Source organism: Larus michahellis, chromosome 3 (assembly GCF_964199755.1).
Source record: "Larus michahellis chromosome 3, bLarMic1.1, whole genome shotgun sequence".
NCBI lineage: Eukaryota > Metazoa > Chordata > Aves > Charadriiformes > Laridae > Larus > Larus michahellis.
This window is the reverse complement of record NC_133898.1, coordinates 27,573,689-27,589,367: the sequence shown is the minus strand read 5'-3', so window position 1 is coordinate 27,589,367 and position 15,679 is coordinate 27,573,689. Positions and strand designations below refer to the sequence as shown.

The window sequence follows — 15,679 nt, the reverse complement described above, 5'->3', positions numbered from 1 at the left end:
ACAATGCCCAACTTACTCTTTAAGGAAACATTCCATAGATCTGTAACAAGGTTTCTTGTCTAATACCCTTTTCACTCAATTTCCAAAATGTTGAGAACAAAAAAAAAAAATCCCTGAAAACACCTGGGTGTTTCTTCAGTTAGAAAGTACTTAGACACAGAAATGTTTAATTTGATTTTACATTTTGAAAGCAGTTAACACAAAGCATAAATGCCCAATACATCTTTTCTCTTCACATCAATAGAGGAGTAGTTATCTGACAACAATTTTTTGAAAGAAGCTCTTTTATCTTGGAACTTTTGAAGAAGACACAGAATTTGACAGAACTCCCCAGACTGCTTCAGATAACAGGTCTCTGAAATGTAGCTTTCATTCTCTACATACTTTTTGAATAATTAGAACTATGTGTAGTCAAGCTCAATAGTACAGCTGTGCAAAAAGAATAAAACAATGCTAGCAGTGCAAGACTTAAAATAGGCTGTCTTTAATATCATGAAATCAAAACCCATGACATAAAGGTAGTGGATGAAAAAACTGGCAGAGTTGAAAGAAAGCACCCATTTTATTGGCCATGTGTTTTGCTCTTTTTATCCCAGTGAAATCTCTTCCCAGCTTCCAGCCCAGACAGAGAATCCAGGCAGGAAGAGATGACATGTAAGAATCCTCAATTAAAACCCTACAATGTCTCTCCCTGTCTCAGGGAAGCAACTGTATCTAGAACCACACAAGGAACAGCTAAGACAGCAGCACTGATTTTTAAAACCTTCACTTATTTGTATGGAGTTGTAAACAAAAGTGAAATTTTTCAGTCATTGAGTACTAAGTTGGACAAAACATTTTGAGAGGAACAAAAAAGTAGTCATGTTCTATTTATACTAACTATAATTATTAACTCTTATTTTCTTTAATTAGGGCTTTTGTGATCTCCCCAGGAACCCATCCGAGAAAAGCATGGTGGCCTTAACCATTGAAAGTAAGGAGTTCATCTAGTATTCTACATCATAGAAATGAACCTTCACGTTTCCAATGCATCTAAAATATTATATTTCTGATTTTATTCTGCTAAATACCAAAGTTTCACATGCAATTTGTTGGAAAGAACAGATAAATGACAGTACTAGAAAAATGACATAAAAGTCAATAAACACATACAGGAAAAAGACAGGACCAAAAAAGCTTTCCTTTTAAGAAATCAACGTTTCATTCGTAGGACACTACTTCTCAATTGTGAAACTTTTGCCTTACAGAGAAGAACGCAGGGGTTGGGAATAGTTGATCAGGTCACATATAGCTGCAGAATTCAACCAAGCACAATATGATTTCATGCAATATACTTTATTAAAAGAGTACATTAAATACCTGTATGGTATGATAGTACACCTATCATGGTTCTGATTATAATTACAAAGTTGCTACTAGCAACTTGACACAGGAGGGATCAAAAGCATAGTGTATTAGAAAAGCCACATGGTTTTCTATTTCTTTGCAAATTAAGTTTTTTTACAAATGATGCTGCCACAAAACAAGTAGTGAAGACATGACAAGCCAGCATTATAATTGTACGTCAAAATACATATCTGACAAATCATTTAATTATGGATTCCTTAAAAAAATGTGCCTATCAAGTAAATCGGATAATCCAAAGGATGTAAGCCAGTTCTGATGAATTCTTTTTTTTCCCCCAATGTTCTTGCTCAGCTTCTTCAGTTGTCATCTGCTGTATGTCAACTCATTCAACCTGCACTTTGGACAGGCAAGGATTTTCATAGTATTTACATGCTAGGTTTTTATTTCTCTTGCTTGTCCAGTGTTGCATGATCATTAGAAAAGTTTTGACTCAAAGGCAGTACACTTGATGACAGAAAGACCCATACCACTGCTTCCAGAAACCATGGTATAAAAATCATGTAAGCTGGCAGTTTGCTCATTATATAGCAAGTAATAATCACACTCTTAGTCTGATGTGTCTCTTAGAAGAAAACACAGAAACAGTTGGTCACTAAACACTTTTTGACAGAGGATGATGATATATCAAGGCATTATCATAGCTATTAATTCTGCCTTCCCTAAACTTACAATCTCTTCAAGGCTTCACTAGCTGCTATAATTGTGGACCTTCAACTAAACTTTCCAAAAAAGTTTAAACACACATTGCCTGTATGCAAAGGTCTGACTATATTCTTATGTTCCCTAGATACAAGCTACACATCCTTAGACTGAATACAGGATATAATGCGTGCCTTTTAGGGAGTGTATCTCAGTAGGAAACCCTATGTTTTACTTTGTCTCCCTTAAAAGTCTGTGTAAAGGCAGTGATGCAGACATCAGGCTCCTTGCTGTTAAAAACGAATTAAGCCATACCACAACTCTGTTCAATGAGTTGAGTCTGCAGTGTTCTTTCCTCAGGATATTAATCTCTCTAAAAGCATTCTTGCTCTTCTTTGCTGTTACCATCTAATAGCAGTAATTACTTCTTGTTCTGTCTTATCAGATGTCACAGGTATTAAATGACTTTTTTTTGTCATTGGATTGAAGTGTCTAAAAAAGATTTTCTTTAAGAAGCAATCACTGACAGAAGAAAGCACATGAGCTCTGGCTTATAGAGCTACATTTGCAAAGACGGATGCAGCAGATGTGCCCACAAACATAAATAGTCATTAAGAAGGTCAGAAAACTGCAGCTACAGAGCCAACTGCACATCCATTCTATATATGCACTCCTGCCTAAATATAGTGGCTTAGAAGGTACGTTCACATGTCATCTTTGTTTCACAACACTATGTAAATGATATATTTAATAACTGGAGGTAACTGAATTATCAGTCTTTAGTAGATCAGCTTGCATTTTTGTTCTAAAGGGAACTATGATACCATCTTTATATATGAGATATCATGACTGGAAGACAAAATGGGCTCCTAAGGACAATCCAGAAAGCGTAGCAGAAAATAAACATTAGGATTTTTTATTATATATACGCATTCACAGTATATCTTCATCAATTGAAATTTAATCACCTTTTTACAATTTAGAGGAAAAGGCAGTTTTTAGGGTAGTTAAGCCATGTATCATCAATACCATGAAGCTAACCTATCAGTTATAATAGCTCCTATAAAATACCAGAGTGAAATTGCAATAAGCCCAGAAAATGGGCTACAAATCCCAGATATGCTCAAGCAAGCACTGAACCAAAAATAAAAATAGGTAGATAGGAAACCAAGAACTAGATAGCATTCATCTAATTCATGACCACTAACAGCAGAGATCACAGGCCAAGGTTTTAAAGCGTCTTATTCATCTCCAAATGGCAATTATTGGACAGGGACTTCAATTATAAAAACCTTCCCTCTTCAAAACGAGTTAAATTTCTAACAATTCCATTCTATTCTCCCCACATATAATAGATCTTACATTTCTCAGAAGCATCTTATTTTGTTTAGGCAAATTGAAATTTGAAAACATTTAATGTACTCAAATAATAAAGAACATTGATCTTACAGTATTTATTGTGCTGGGATATTTTTATTACACACTGACAAAGAGTCTCCCACATTCTCCTTTTCTTCCAAACACTATTCTGATAAGGAAAGAATAGACTGCACTACAATGAATACATTTTAAGATTTTAATTCAAGTCTCTCTTCTCCTCATGCCCTCCTCCAGTGAACAAACTCTTAAAAATTCATTAGAATCTTGTTTTAGAAAAAAGCTGTAGGAAAATCCAATTATTAGATTGTACAAAAATGCAAGGACAGTTGTATTTTTTTTTCCTTCACTCATAAACATTGCTCCTAGAGCTGAAGGCACTAAAAACCCCAAACATCTCTCATTTGTAGTCACAGCCTTGTAACAGACTCAGTCCAAAGGAACACATGATGTCTGTGACAGGAGCGTCACTAACTTGCTTCAAATTTTTTGTATAAACCCTTTCCGCTGACCACACTGAAGTCAACCAAACAAAAGAGACTAAGGACAGATTTTGCAGACCAGACTTTTGGGAGAAAAAAAACCCCACATAATAAAATAAATCAATCAGAATTGTATCATAATCCATCCTAGAATGGTTTCAATATCGGAAAAACTTAAAATAACTTTGGTTTGATTTTCATTGTGAGAGGAGAGAAACATTATTTTTTTTTCTGTATAGACATAAGATATATATACTGAAAGTGTTAAATAATGTCCCCCTTTCCCAAACCTTTTCATTCACTCAGTTAAAAATAAGTACTGAAAACGAGTATCAGACTATTTCTGACATTCAAGTACACACAAATATTCCATTACAATAGAATTGCAGTAGGAGGAGTCTCTCTATTAAAAGAAGTAAACACACAATATCAGGGAACAGTGGCACTGTAGTCTTACCATTCCATTACCCATCTACAACATTAGGAGACATGCATGAGGGGAATATGCTTTTTTAAAAAAAAAAAAAAAACCTCTAAGAACAGTGCACACTAGCTCACAATAATAAAAGCACCTACCAATGCATTCTGGTTTCCTGAAGCCTTTTTTATGTTTCTTGCTGGCATTCCATGAAGATGACTAAATCTACTCTGGAAACCTACAAGAAAGAAATACAAATTGATTTAAGAATATTTCTTATACCATATAACCGATACAATTCACCAATACATACCAATCTATCAATCTGACTTCAGTTAAACAACAACATCTTAATATTGTCAAACATTGTACTGATGGAAACAAAGAGCACAGAATGGGAAGAACATTTCTGTAGATATTCTTACTGCCATCCTGGTTCTACGCACAGTTGGCTGCATAAGCAGAGCATACTGAAATACAGGAGGAAAGTGATTTTTGCTTCACTTACAACTTCATTAGTAGTAGAAAATGTTAAATCTGCTGAATATACAGAGACTAAGCCCTTAGAAACAATTCCAAGCATCTAGAAAATAAGCCTCTCAAAACAATTCGATACATTCAGTGTGCAGAGTAGTTTAAAAGTGATTTGACCACTGCTAACGTAAGAGATCTGTATTTGAATATGAAAGGAGATCCTTGTGGCAGAGGCAAAATTCTCTGGCAGCAAGTTGAGGTCTGACATCTTTGAACTTTAGAACAGAGTGGGTTCCTGGCTGTAAATGCAATCTAACACTGGTACAACTTACCATTGGATCCACAGTTTAAAGTATTTCAAAGGAGAAAAAGATTTGACGTTTTCTCAGTTACAATCTCAATCCTCACTCTAAAGGAACCCTTCCCACTTGTCTACAAACAATATGGCTCAACCATAAAGCAAAGCAAAACAGATGGTCACACTAGTCTTTCCAGCCTTTGAATTAATGAACTTATACAGAATTCTAAAGATTATCAACAAAATGGAATGTAAAGATATTTAAATATTTTAAATACCACTTAATAATTCTCATTGCAAACACTGAGACAACAAATAAAGGAGTAGGCTATCAAAATGAGTCACTTTCTGGCTTTTCTAATCATTGACTTTTTAAAAATTATTTCTCTCTAATGATACCTTAAAAATGAAATAGTTCATGGAAACAAAGTGGTAACTCCAAGATCTTGTCAACATTTTACATATTTTGTATAACCCACAGATATCTCTCTACTGTACCCAAGCGATTCTACAGTTTGCATTTGCTTGATTACTACTTACCTCTTCTCCCTGAACGGGACATAAGAGGGAAAGTACCAGTTAATATACTTTCAAAGACTGGATCAGGCAATTCTCTCTCCAGTTCTGTAGAGTCTTCTTGTTCCCACCACGGAATGACCCCTGTAATTCCACATGCTCCACCAGATTCATTTTCATGAAACCAATCACTCTGCTCATCATCACCTGCGTGAGGGCAGTATCCCCCCAAAAAAGAGGGAGGAGCAGAGAACATAAAAATCAGATGTTACCATCAATAAACACTCTGACAGGACAATTATTTCTTTTGCTTTATAGCTATATAACAATTACTTGTATATAGCGGGTTTATTTGGAAAATGTTTCTCAATAGCGTGACAAGTGTTGCCATCAATGAAACTACATAAAACGTAATGTTTTAAAACCAATTTACAATAGTGAAAAACAATAATAAACTAGTTAATCCTTTGGCAATAACAGCGGGGAAATCCATTTAAGTTACTGCACTTTACATATTAACAAAAAACAAGCCTAAATCTCCTGCAGGGAATTAAAAGGTATAAAACTGTGAAACTAGTTCTTTGCAGCTGATAATGGTATATAATTAGCTTAATTTCATGATTTGTATGGCTAGTAAAAGGGGAAAACAATCACGAACAGATGTGACTAAATGAAGTTAATCTGATTAAGTTCATTTAGAAATAAGTTTTGAAAAAGTTGATTTTAAATGAAAACTGACAGTATCATGCAATTGAGAATTATACTGCATTATACCACAAAGCTGGTTATTTTTGCTGACCATAGTTATAGATTTAGTATTTAAATACCTGGATTTAAAGTCAAAAGTAAGACAAGACTGAAAATCTGATCTTAAACATAGCTCATAAATGCACTGGCAACTAAAAAGAAATTATTATGCGTGTTTTAAAACATGTTCTTTTATACAAACCAAGTAGCTTACAGAAGGATCAGAAAATATCTTCATAAGACATGGAAAAATTTCCTTATTCCGCTTCCCCGCCCCCACCCCAACGCTGATAGGGTAGGGAGAAGAGGGGAAAAAAAAAAACCAAACCCAAAACTCATGGGCTGAGATAAAGACAGTTTAATAGAATTGTAATGGAAGAGAAAAAATAATAATAATGGTAAAAGAATATACAAAGTGAAATGATGCAATATACTTGTTCTCAAAACCAGATGATCGATTGCCCAGCCTGTCCCAAGCAGCGATTGTGGATCCCTGTCCCCTGGCCAACCCCCATTTATATACTGAGCATGACGTCTATGGTATGGAATATTCCTTTGGCCAGCTTGTCCTGTCTATGCTCCCTCTCAGCTTCTATGGGAAACTGAAAGAGTCCTTGACTTCATATAAACATTACTTAGCAACAACCAAATCAATACGCATTATCAACATTATTCTCATACTAAATCCAAAACACAGCAGCTGCTAGGAAGAAAATTAACTCTATCCCAGCTGAAACCAGGACAGTGCTGTGTATTTTAATGCTACTTCAAAGTATCAAAACCATGCCTCACTACTTCTGCATATAAATTATGTTTCATATTTCAATTTTTAAATAGGCAGAATTAAGCAAGACACACATGCAAGATTTATTAGACATAATTTTCAAGAACAAAAAGCATTTGTGCAAAATTTCATTGCCACTCAACCCCACAATGGGAAAATACAAATAATGAAAACCCAAGCCAAAACTTGAGGTAAAATAAAATTCAATACTCTCTCCAAATAAATTTTTGCAATGAAAAGAATACTTCAAGACCAAGCACAAGTGAAAATGACTGTAAACATTCATCAGGACAAGTACTTCAAGAACATATAGAATAATTAAGACCCCTCACTGGTCACTTGCAGGTAAAGCATGATCCTTATATCTTTAGTGATCACTACTAAAAGCAAAATTAACACAGGCTAGAGAACAGGAACTTTTAGATGGAGGAACGGGAAAAGTGAGGTGGAAAGAGTTACATAGGTCCAAATAAGATTTAAGTTTCTTTGTGTTCCTCAAGCATTTCGGATTACTCTCCATATTTATTCTAATCCTCATTTATAGCTATGACATTTCACAAAGGCATTCACCATTAATTCTATCCTCATTACGTTACAGCCAGGTATGGTTTCTTTGGAGGATGTCTAAGAGTACTGAACAGAGACAGTGGTCATGGCGGAGGGAGAATCACACCTTTTCATTAAATTGATCTGTGGTTCAGAATTAAGTTTGAACTCCTTTGTTCCATTTTTCCAAACTTCCACGCAGATAAACCTTTTCTGAATATTTTGTCATAAGACGAGAGCTCTAGAGACCACAACTAATAAGAAATACCATCAGGAACTCAGAAGTCGTCTTGTTCCACAATTCAGCTATGAAAGTAAGCACAGAATTCTGAAATTCAGTTTCACTATCAGCTCAAGAACAGAAGCCTCTTAGAGGCATGCGATGCTGTTTTAGAAGAAAGAGCCAGAATTTAAGACAGGGTTGGTGGACTGCAAGATAAGGCAAATAGTGGCTATAGAAAGAAACTAGTATCTTCACTATATGCCCAACAATGGCTCTTCGTGAAAAAATACAAGATGACTTTTCCTTTTTGTGCAATAGGAATATTTGTATGTTAAGCAACCATCTGTTAATACATCTTACCTTTTATGCTATTAAACACTTCCCTAACCACTTATGTTGCTTACTGCCAAAGGCAGACTTAAGATCCGAATCTCATAGGCTCTTCCCACCTGACAGCAGAATCCAGGTATACCTGGTTTTTAGCTCCCTTATCTGTGCACTTTAAACAACCCTGAATCCTTTTACTGTTTTCAATCATATCACCACCTTGATGTGAGCATAAACCTATTACTACTATTATAATCCAGGTGAAAGCACCCACAGGCATTTTGTTTACCAGTTGCTCCACCTTGAAGGGATGTCATTTTCAAAAGGAGTCAGGGAAGACCACTGCATTTAATCTACCCACGACCTCATACATATAGGCAATATAATAGAGAGGCGTCCCTCTTGAGGAGGGGTTCGGTACGCAAATATTTGGATTTTATCCTACTTAACTTGCAGCTCTCAAAAGGCAATGCAGTATCAATAGCAAAGATGCACTTATGAGAACTAAAAATTCAGAGCAACATTTTTGACTTTAAAGTACTTCAAAAGATTCACCATGCTGTCCTTTCCTCTTAGGGATGCTGACACAGCACAAGACGACAGCAAATCATTGTATTCTTACAAGCTACAGGGAAGGTAAAACCACCTCCAGATCTCCAGAAACTCATCTCTGAGGCCATGCATTCTCCAAGCCACATATTTAAAATACAGCAAACTTGTTTGTGCGCAATGCTAATGCTTCAAGGAATTGAAAGATCTCATGTGATCTCAGCTTTACGTTGATCTCTACCACTGTGAACCACATGCAATATTTAGGATTTTAACTACTCAGGTCATATACAACTACTTCATGTTATTTCTGTATCACCTGCAAAGACTATTTGGGCAGAACAGTTGAAAACTTGTGATGATTGGGCGGAACTAATTGGTCAGAACAGTTGAAAACTTGTGATGATTATGCCTGGCATTGCATATTCCATTTTTAATATAAAATATATGGAGATAGAAAAAATATATAAAATACATGGAGAACAACACCTGGACACCTGCAGCTACTGAGATACTATACAAGGTCCAAATTAGTTTCTTGCTAGAGAAGACAAAAGGATGGAATTCTTATATACCAAATCAGTAGTGGGTCATCTTCATAAAGGACTCAGTAATGAATATGTTTAATCATAAAATAATGAACAGCTATCTTTAAAAACTTAGCCACATGACATTCCCTGACCTCCAATTTTAACTGTTTAACACTTTATTAACATAATTTTCCTTCCCACTTGCTTAAATCTTAAAGGACATTTCAAGCACTGCATGTCATGATTTAAGAGGTCTTCAGTCAAACTCTGAATTTCCCTAAGTGTACTAGTAGGTGTAGATGGACTAGGAATGCAAAATATAGTGTTTTATTTGCCATAACCACACTGCAAAATTTGTTAAAGAATATACTTGCAATTTTTTTTTTCCCCAAAGCATCTATAATATCAACTAGTGTTTGAATAATGTTACAGTTCCGTTAACATTAACATTGTTAACATGAAAGCTTAACTTATAAAGTGCCTTTTAACTTATAAAGTGCTTTTGTAAAACGCACCTGTAAAGTGCCTTGAAACTGCAGGTGATCTTAATAACTAGGCCTATAATACAGTTGTATTATATGTTGCAAGGTAAGATTAGACATTCTATTTCAAAACACTTCTTGCAAAAGTTTTCTACATGGGGCATGACACTGCTTATTATTAAAGTTTTTAATAATTGCAAAACAGGCATTTATGAAAATGCTTCTAGGAACAAAAGAAAGTTACAAGAATTTCTGATACATAAGCTACAGTCACTGTTCAAGCACTTTGTTGTCAGGCTCTCCCACCTCCATATTCAAGGACTCAAGTGCTTGATATACGCATAGGATTTTGGTTTTTTGCTAACTGTATTAAATCTTACCCCAAAGTTGGCCAATTTACAAACCTCTGAAAAAAAATACAACCCATAAGAATTCACTTGAGGTTTGTTAATAGTTCAGCAGCTACCTTCTCTAGTGACTGTAACTGTATGGAGCATTTTCCATGATCTTTAAGCTTTTTCTGGCTAACTGTACAGGGTTCGTGAAGTTTCACAGAAGAAAAACATTTGCCACATTGGGATTGCAAAACATTGAGTACCAATTACTTCTGCCAGAAGGAGTGGAATAGAGCACAGTAAGAGAGCTGCTTTTGCCCTTTCACATGACTTAACTTAAGCACCCGGATAACTTGGAAAAGGAAGACAAGCATGGCTAGGCTCAGAAGAGGATTTCATAGGAACTAAACAAATCAAACAAACAAAAAAGCTATGAGACTGGAACAGATGCAGGCTGGAAAGGAAAAGGGTATAAAGGTTTTTAAAAAAAGGTTAGATGGCACACCACATATCAGAAGCTGAACACAGGATTTTCAAAGTCTCAGCAATTTTCTTTTATCATGGCAATTAAAATATATTTATCTAATAATCCACTACTACCCCCAATTACAGCTACAGCTAGTTTTCTTGAATCAAACTATAAAAGCTGAAACTCTTCTGAGAATCTGTGCACGGAAGAGCACAGTTACTGCGGTGGAATTTATTTCCATTTGCTTGCTGAAACAATTTTGGAAAATAGTAAAAGTTGCAAGGTCAGGCACTCCGAAGTTCAGAACTCAATATTCAACTGTTTAACTGACTGGCCAACTGCTCAAAGAAATTGCTGCTTTAGATCACTTTCTTTTTAGAATGTCTGCCCCATAGGATGAATATGCTTTGGGAATTAATTAGAGTTTTACAAAAGAGTATTTGTCTGTAATAAATGAGATATGGTTCTTAATCTCAGACACACAAAATGAACAAATGTTGCCCTGGAGAACAGGATAGTCTTGTCCTCTGCTACCCAAACTTCTGAATAACGGCAGGCACATCATTTAAACCACATATTTCACCAGGCAGCATTAATCAATCTCTGGTTCTCCACTTGAATTAGCGGAAACCTGAAGTCAGAAAGTGCAGAAAATTTGAACTACAAATGATGTAAAGATGCTGATGTCCTGAACATATATCCTGGAGGAAGGACACCGGGAAGACAGGAATCAGAGTCTAGCTTTCAGAAACAGACAAAAAAATAAGCCAGTTCTTCCCTTAAAACATTTTCACCCTGTCCTCTTCCACCTTCATTTCTCTCACCTAGGTTTTTCTTTTGCTTTTATCAGATTTATTTTCTCCTTCATTCTTTTCAATTTTCTATGTGTCTTAGCTTAGCTATAAATTAATTTACAGAGCTAAAATAACCTCATCTTACTTCATAAGGTGAGTACAAAGATAAAAGTTACTACCATTTTCTTTTTGGGGGAATAAGTATTATTAGAAAATAATTTTGGTTTTACAGTAGGATCTCTGATACTACTTTCACGGAAAGTCTTCACAAAGCCAAAGCTATAATGCAAGTACATCTGAGATCCAGTGTGAAACTAATGGTCTTCTGATCATACCCACAAAATAACTAGTCTAAAGTAGAAATTAAAAAAATAATGTTTTGTCTTTACAATATCCTTCTCAAATTTAATTATTTAAATTAAAAATTCTTTTTATTTATATTTCAGAATACTATCTCAGGTCTAATGTTTTCTGCCTGAAAATTACAATTAAACTGAAACAAGCAGGCAAAAATAATAATTACATCTCTGTAGTAAAATAACCATACTAAAAAAGGTAACACTACACCAGTGAAATAACACTGTTCTTCACCAATCCCTCCTCTTCTCTCCTCCCACAAAATACATAAGAAAAACAAAGTAACTGAGAAGTTTTCAACCATATTATTCAAAGATTTAAACAATTTAGTTCAGGATTTAGGGATAAAAAAATTGATACAAACGTATCAGAAGGGTATTTAAAAAATGTATGTAATTATGAAATGTGGTAGGGTCACATTACATACAAACATACAGAATAAAAGTTTTAAAAATTGCAAGTCAGAAGAGAAATTCATACAGGGAAGTAAAAGCAAATCTTTTTGACATGTCTCAAAATAATTTTCATCTGAAGTTAAAAGATCAATCTAAACTTTCAAAGGAAGCCTCAATTCTTCAGAAAAGCTATGTGTTAGCATAGCTAACTAGGACAACTAAAAACAGACATTCAGACTGGGAGGTACAGTTTATGTAGCTCAATTTACTGTTGAGCCAGGAAGGTTACACCTCTGTTCTAAGTCTGAAAAATCATCTCCCTGTTGTAATGTTAAAAGAGAAGATAAAAACCAGAAGAGACTGAATTACACATTAGAGAAAGCAAAAAAACCCCAACCCTAAAAAACTGCTTTAACTAGATCACTACAGTGGAATGGGCCAGGATTTGTTTTCTTGCACACACTAACTAGTCTGTGCAAACTGCATAAAAAAAAATAATCTCCATTACCATTAATTTAGAATTGCCAACAGAAAAGCAAGTCTTAATCACCTGAGAGACTATTTTTGACTCATTTTTGTATACTGCCAAAGACAGTGAGTTCCTAGTCCATGAGCTGGACACTAAAATGCTAGCATAATACAGGTAAATGTGTTGTCCTTAAAGATGGCAATAAACACTAAACCTGAAAAAAAAAAAAAAAAAAAAAAAAAGAGTCTTATACTTCCATCCTCAATAGTTTTATCACATAAAAACATGTGAGAACATTGTACATACTGAAGGAAAATTTTGAATTTTCACTGCATTTTAGATTAAAGAAAAATTTTTCAGTGGGGAGAGACTTTAAGCAGCATGCATCTTCTAATCTCAATCTTAGACTGATGAAAATGTTTGTTTGAAAGCACTTTTCAAAGAAACTACTTAATGAAGAACAACCATAAAATTCTGCTATATTGATTTGGAAGAAAAGAAAGAAGCCACCTCAAACAGTTTGAGAAGCAGTACTATGATCACAGACTCCTGTCTGAAAATTGGAGCAAGTGAAGAATTAAAACTTAGTATAGATAATCTTTTAGAGATGCTCAAATTATAAGGACGTTTATTAGATTACAGAGACTGCTTCTGAAGACAGCTTTTGACTAAATCATGGATTCAGGACACCCCCTGGTAACATTTCAAAATACCCAGAGAGCTATACTTCAACTCATTAAAATAGTAAAAGCAACGGAAATATAGTAGTTAACCCATGAAACGACTTGTAACGCTTACAGAATTTCAACTGATGTGGTTTGAGGGGTGGAGAAGGGAAAGATTGTTTCAATACCTTGTCTTCCCTCATCATTGGTAAACAAACCAGCATCGCTGCTGCTCAGGCTGCTGGATTCACTGTAATAAGAGAAAGAAAGAAACAGATCAAAAGAACAATTGATCTTTCAATCGTGAAATTTTAAGGAGACAAGGCTCTGCTCAAATTGAACTTAAGCCCAACAAAGATCGGAAAGAAAATAGGATGATTTTTTTTTTTTTAAATCAAACTGCAAATATCCTAGTTCCATTAACTACAAAGCATATTATTTTTGGCACGCAGAACCACAGGAATCTAATGGTACCCTCAGAGTAAGCCAGATGTAACTGCAACGAGGTGCTGACACAATTGATGCATTTTATTATCTGCTTCCATCAAATGCCCACTGCTTCCTTCTTATGCTGTGCAATTCAGGTTGATCCTGGAACACCACTGCCCAATAAAATAGGAAAAGTCTCAATCAAAAGCAGCCTAAGCCTTCCTTCAGCACATGTAATATAAGAGTCTGAAAATCAAATTACCTTGCCAAACATCATTTGCAAATATTTTGGAAACGACACTGCTTAAGGTTTCATGATGTACTACTTGAGAAGAAAGAAAAAAGTTTATAACAAAGGTAGCCAATTAAATCAAAATAAAAGTAATCCTGAAGAAAATAAGTATGACCAATGATCATAACATCAACAAAAAAAAGCAAGCTACAGTTTACTTTTCCGTGACTACCATCATGGCCTTAAAATTAGAATGTGTGTATAAACATGCACACATATCTAAAGTCAAAGACATCAGTAAGTAAAGTATTTTGTTCTTTGCTGTATACACGCTGTTACAAACAATATTCCGTGTGTCTCTAAACAGTAAAACAGACCTGTCTTTTAACAACACAGATCACAATTTGGTGAGTTTCACATGAAAGGACTTTTTTGTAAACCGTTTATTTAATTTTTTGTCAAAAGAGTAGCTCTGCTAAGGAAATAACATTCTCACCAAAATTTAATCATATTTTATTTACAGTAAGATGTACAACAATTTGAAAAAAATAAATCACTTCACCACACAAAACCAGATACAAGTTAAAAATACTATGGCTACTCTCAATGTTCCATACAAGCTATTTATAAGAACTTGTGGTCTGTTTACCTTTCTACACATTCATATTAAAACATACATGCAGTCCTACACTTGAATTCAACTGGTTTCAATTGGTTTTAGTTACTTTCTAATAAGTTAGTTTTATTTTTGGTTTTAAATAACTAGCACACGTAGGAAAATTATTTCCTTTTTAATCTTTTAAAAAAATAAGCCTCAATTTTTTTAAAGCTTGTAATATGAATTCTACAAAATTAGTCTAATGTGTGTTTAATTATAAGTATATATTTGGTTTTTGTATCTTCCTTGGGAAGCAACCCAACAGGATTTAAAAAACAATATGGTATCAGGAGACAGAAAGAAGTGAATTTTTTTAAAAAAGAATTATATGTATGTAAAAATTATAGATATATAAAAGAACATAAATATAAAATTATATATAAAAGAATGTAACAAGAATTATACATATTTACACAGATCTGTGTTTGAAGATTAAGTTTCCTGAATCCTTGGCTGTATCTTGTGTTTACCCATATTCTTACTCTACAAGCAATACTTGTATCATCTTTTATACACAATATAATCAGAATTATATTATATTACATTAAGCACTTGCACAATTGCCCTGAGCAGAAGAAAGATGACAGGCATGCAATGAGATTGGAAACGTGTTTCATGGGGGAGACCAAAACTGGAACTTCCTAATATTGCAAATCCTAGTAATTCTTTCTAGCAAGCATACCATCCTCACTTTAATTACAATATAGATGGCTTTACTGTTTTTACATTTCATTGTGCACAATTTTACATCATACACGTCAAAGAAAAAACATCCCCTTTTCATAGATTCCTCATGTCCACTTATTGTTTAGTTGTACTTTTTAAAACGAAAGTTAGGAAATCCTTTCAACTCTAGTATTTCAGCAAGTTTTCCCCACCAAAATTTCCAGTTTTGAGATAAAAAAAAAGGAAGGACGCATAAGATATTTTAACTGTGCAATAATTCTTACTGAAGGACTAACCAGTTCATGAAAACAGAACCACTTGAAATTTTAAAAATTGCACATAATAATGTTTGGGGGTGTGTGTGTGTGTGTGTGTGTGTTTCTTTGTTTTTTTCTTTTTTTAAAATCAAAC

The 15,679-nt window shown here is 34.5% G+C and overlaps 1 protein-coding gene across 4 annotated transcripts in view; it reads right to left on the bottom strand.

Annotated features, from left to right (window-relative positions):
- GPATCH2 (G-patch domain containing 2) overlaps window positions 1-15,679 on the bottom strand; it is a 126,667-nt gene that overhangs the window by 97,165 nt on the left and 13,823 nt on the right. For all 4 annotated transcript variants that reach the window (XM_074579321.1, XM_074579322.1, XM_074579324.1 and 1 more), the window contains exons 3-5: window positions 13,472-13,533; window positions 5,636-5,818; window positions 4,482-4,561 (exon numbers count right to left, since the gene is read on the bottom strand). In XM_074579321.1, the coding sequence (XP_074435422.1) occupies window positions 4,482-4,561; window positions 5,636-5,818; window positions 13,472-13,533 (325 nt within the window). The remainder of the gene's footprint in view (window positions 1-4,481; window positions 4,562-5,635; window positions 5,819-13,471; window positions 13,534-15,679) is intronic.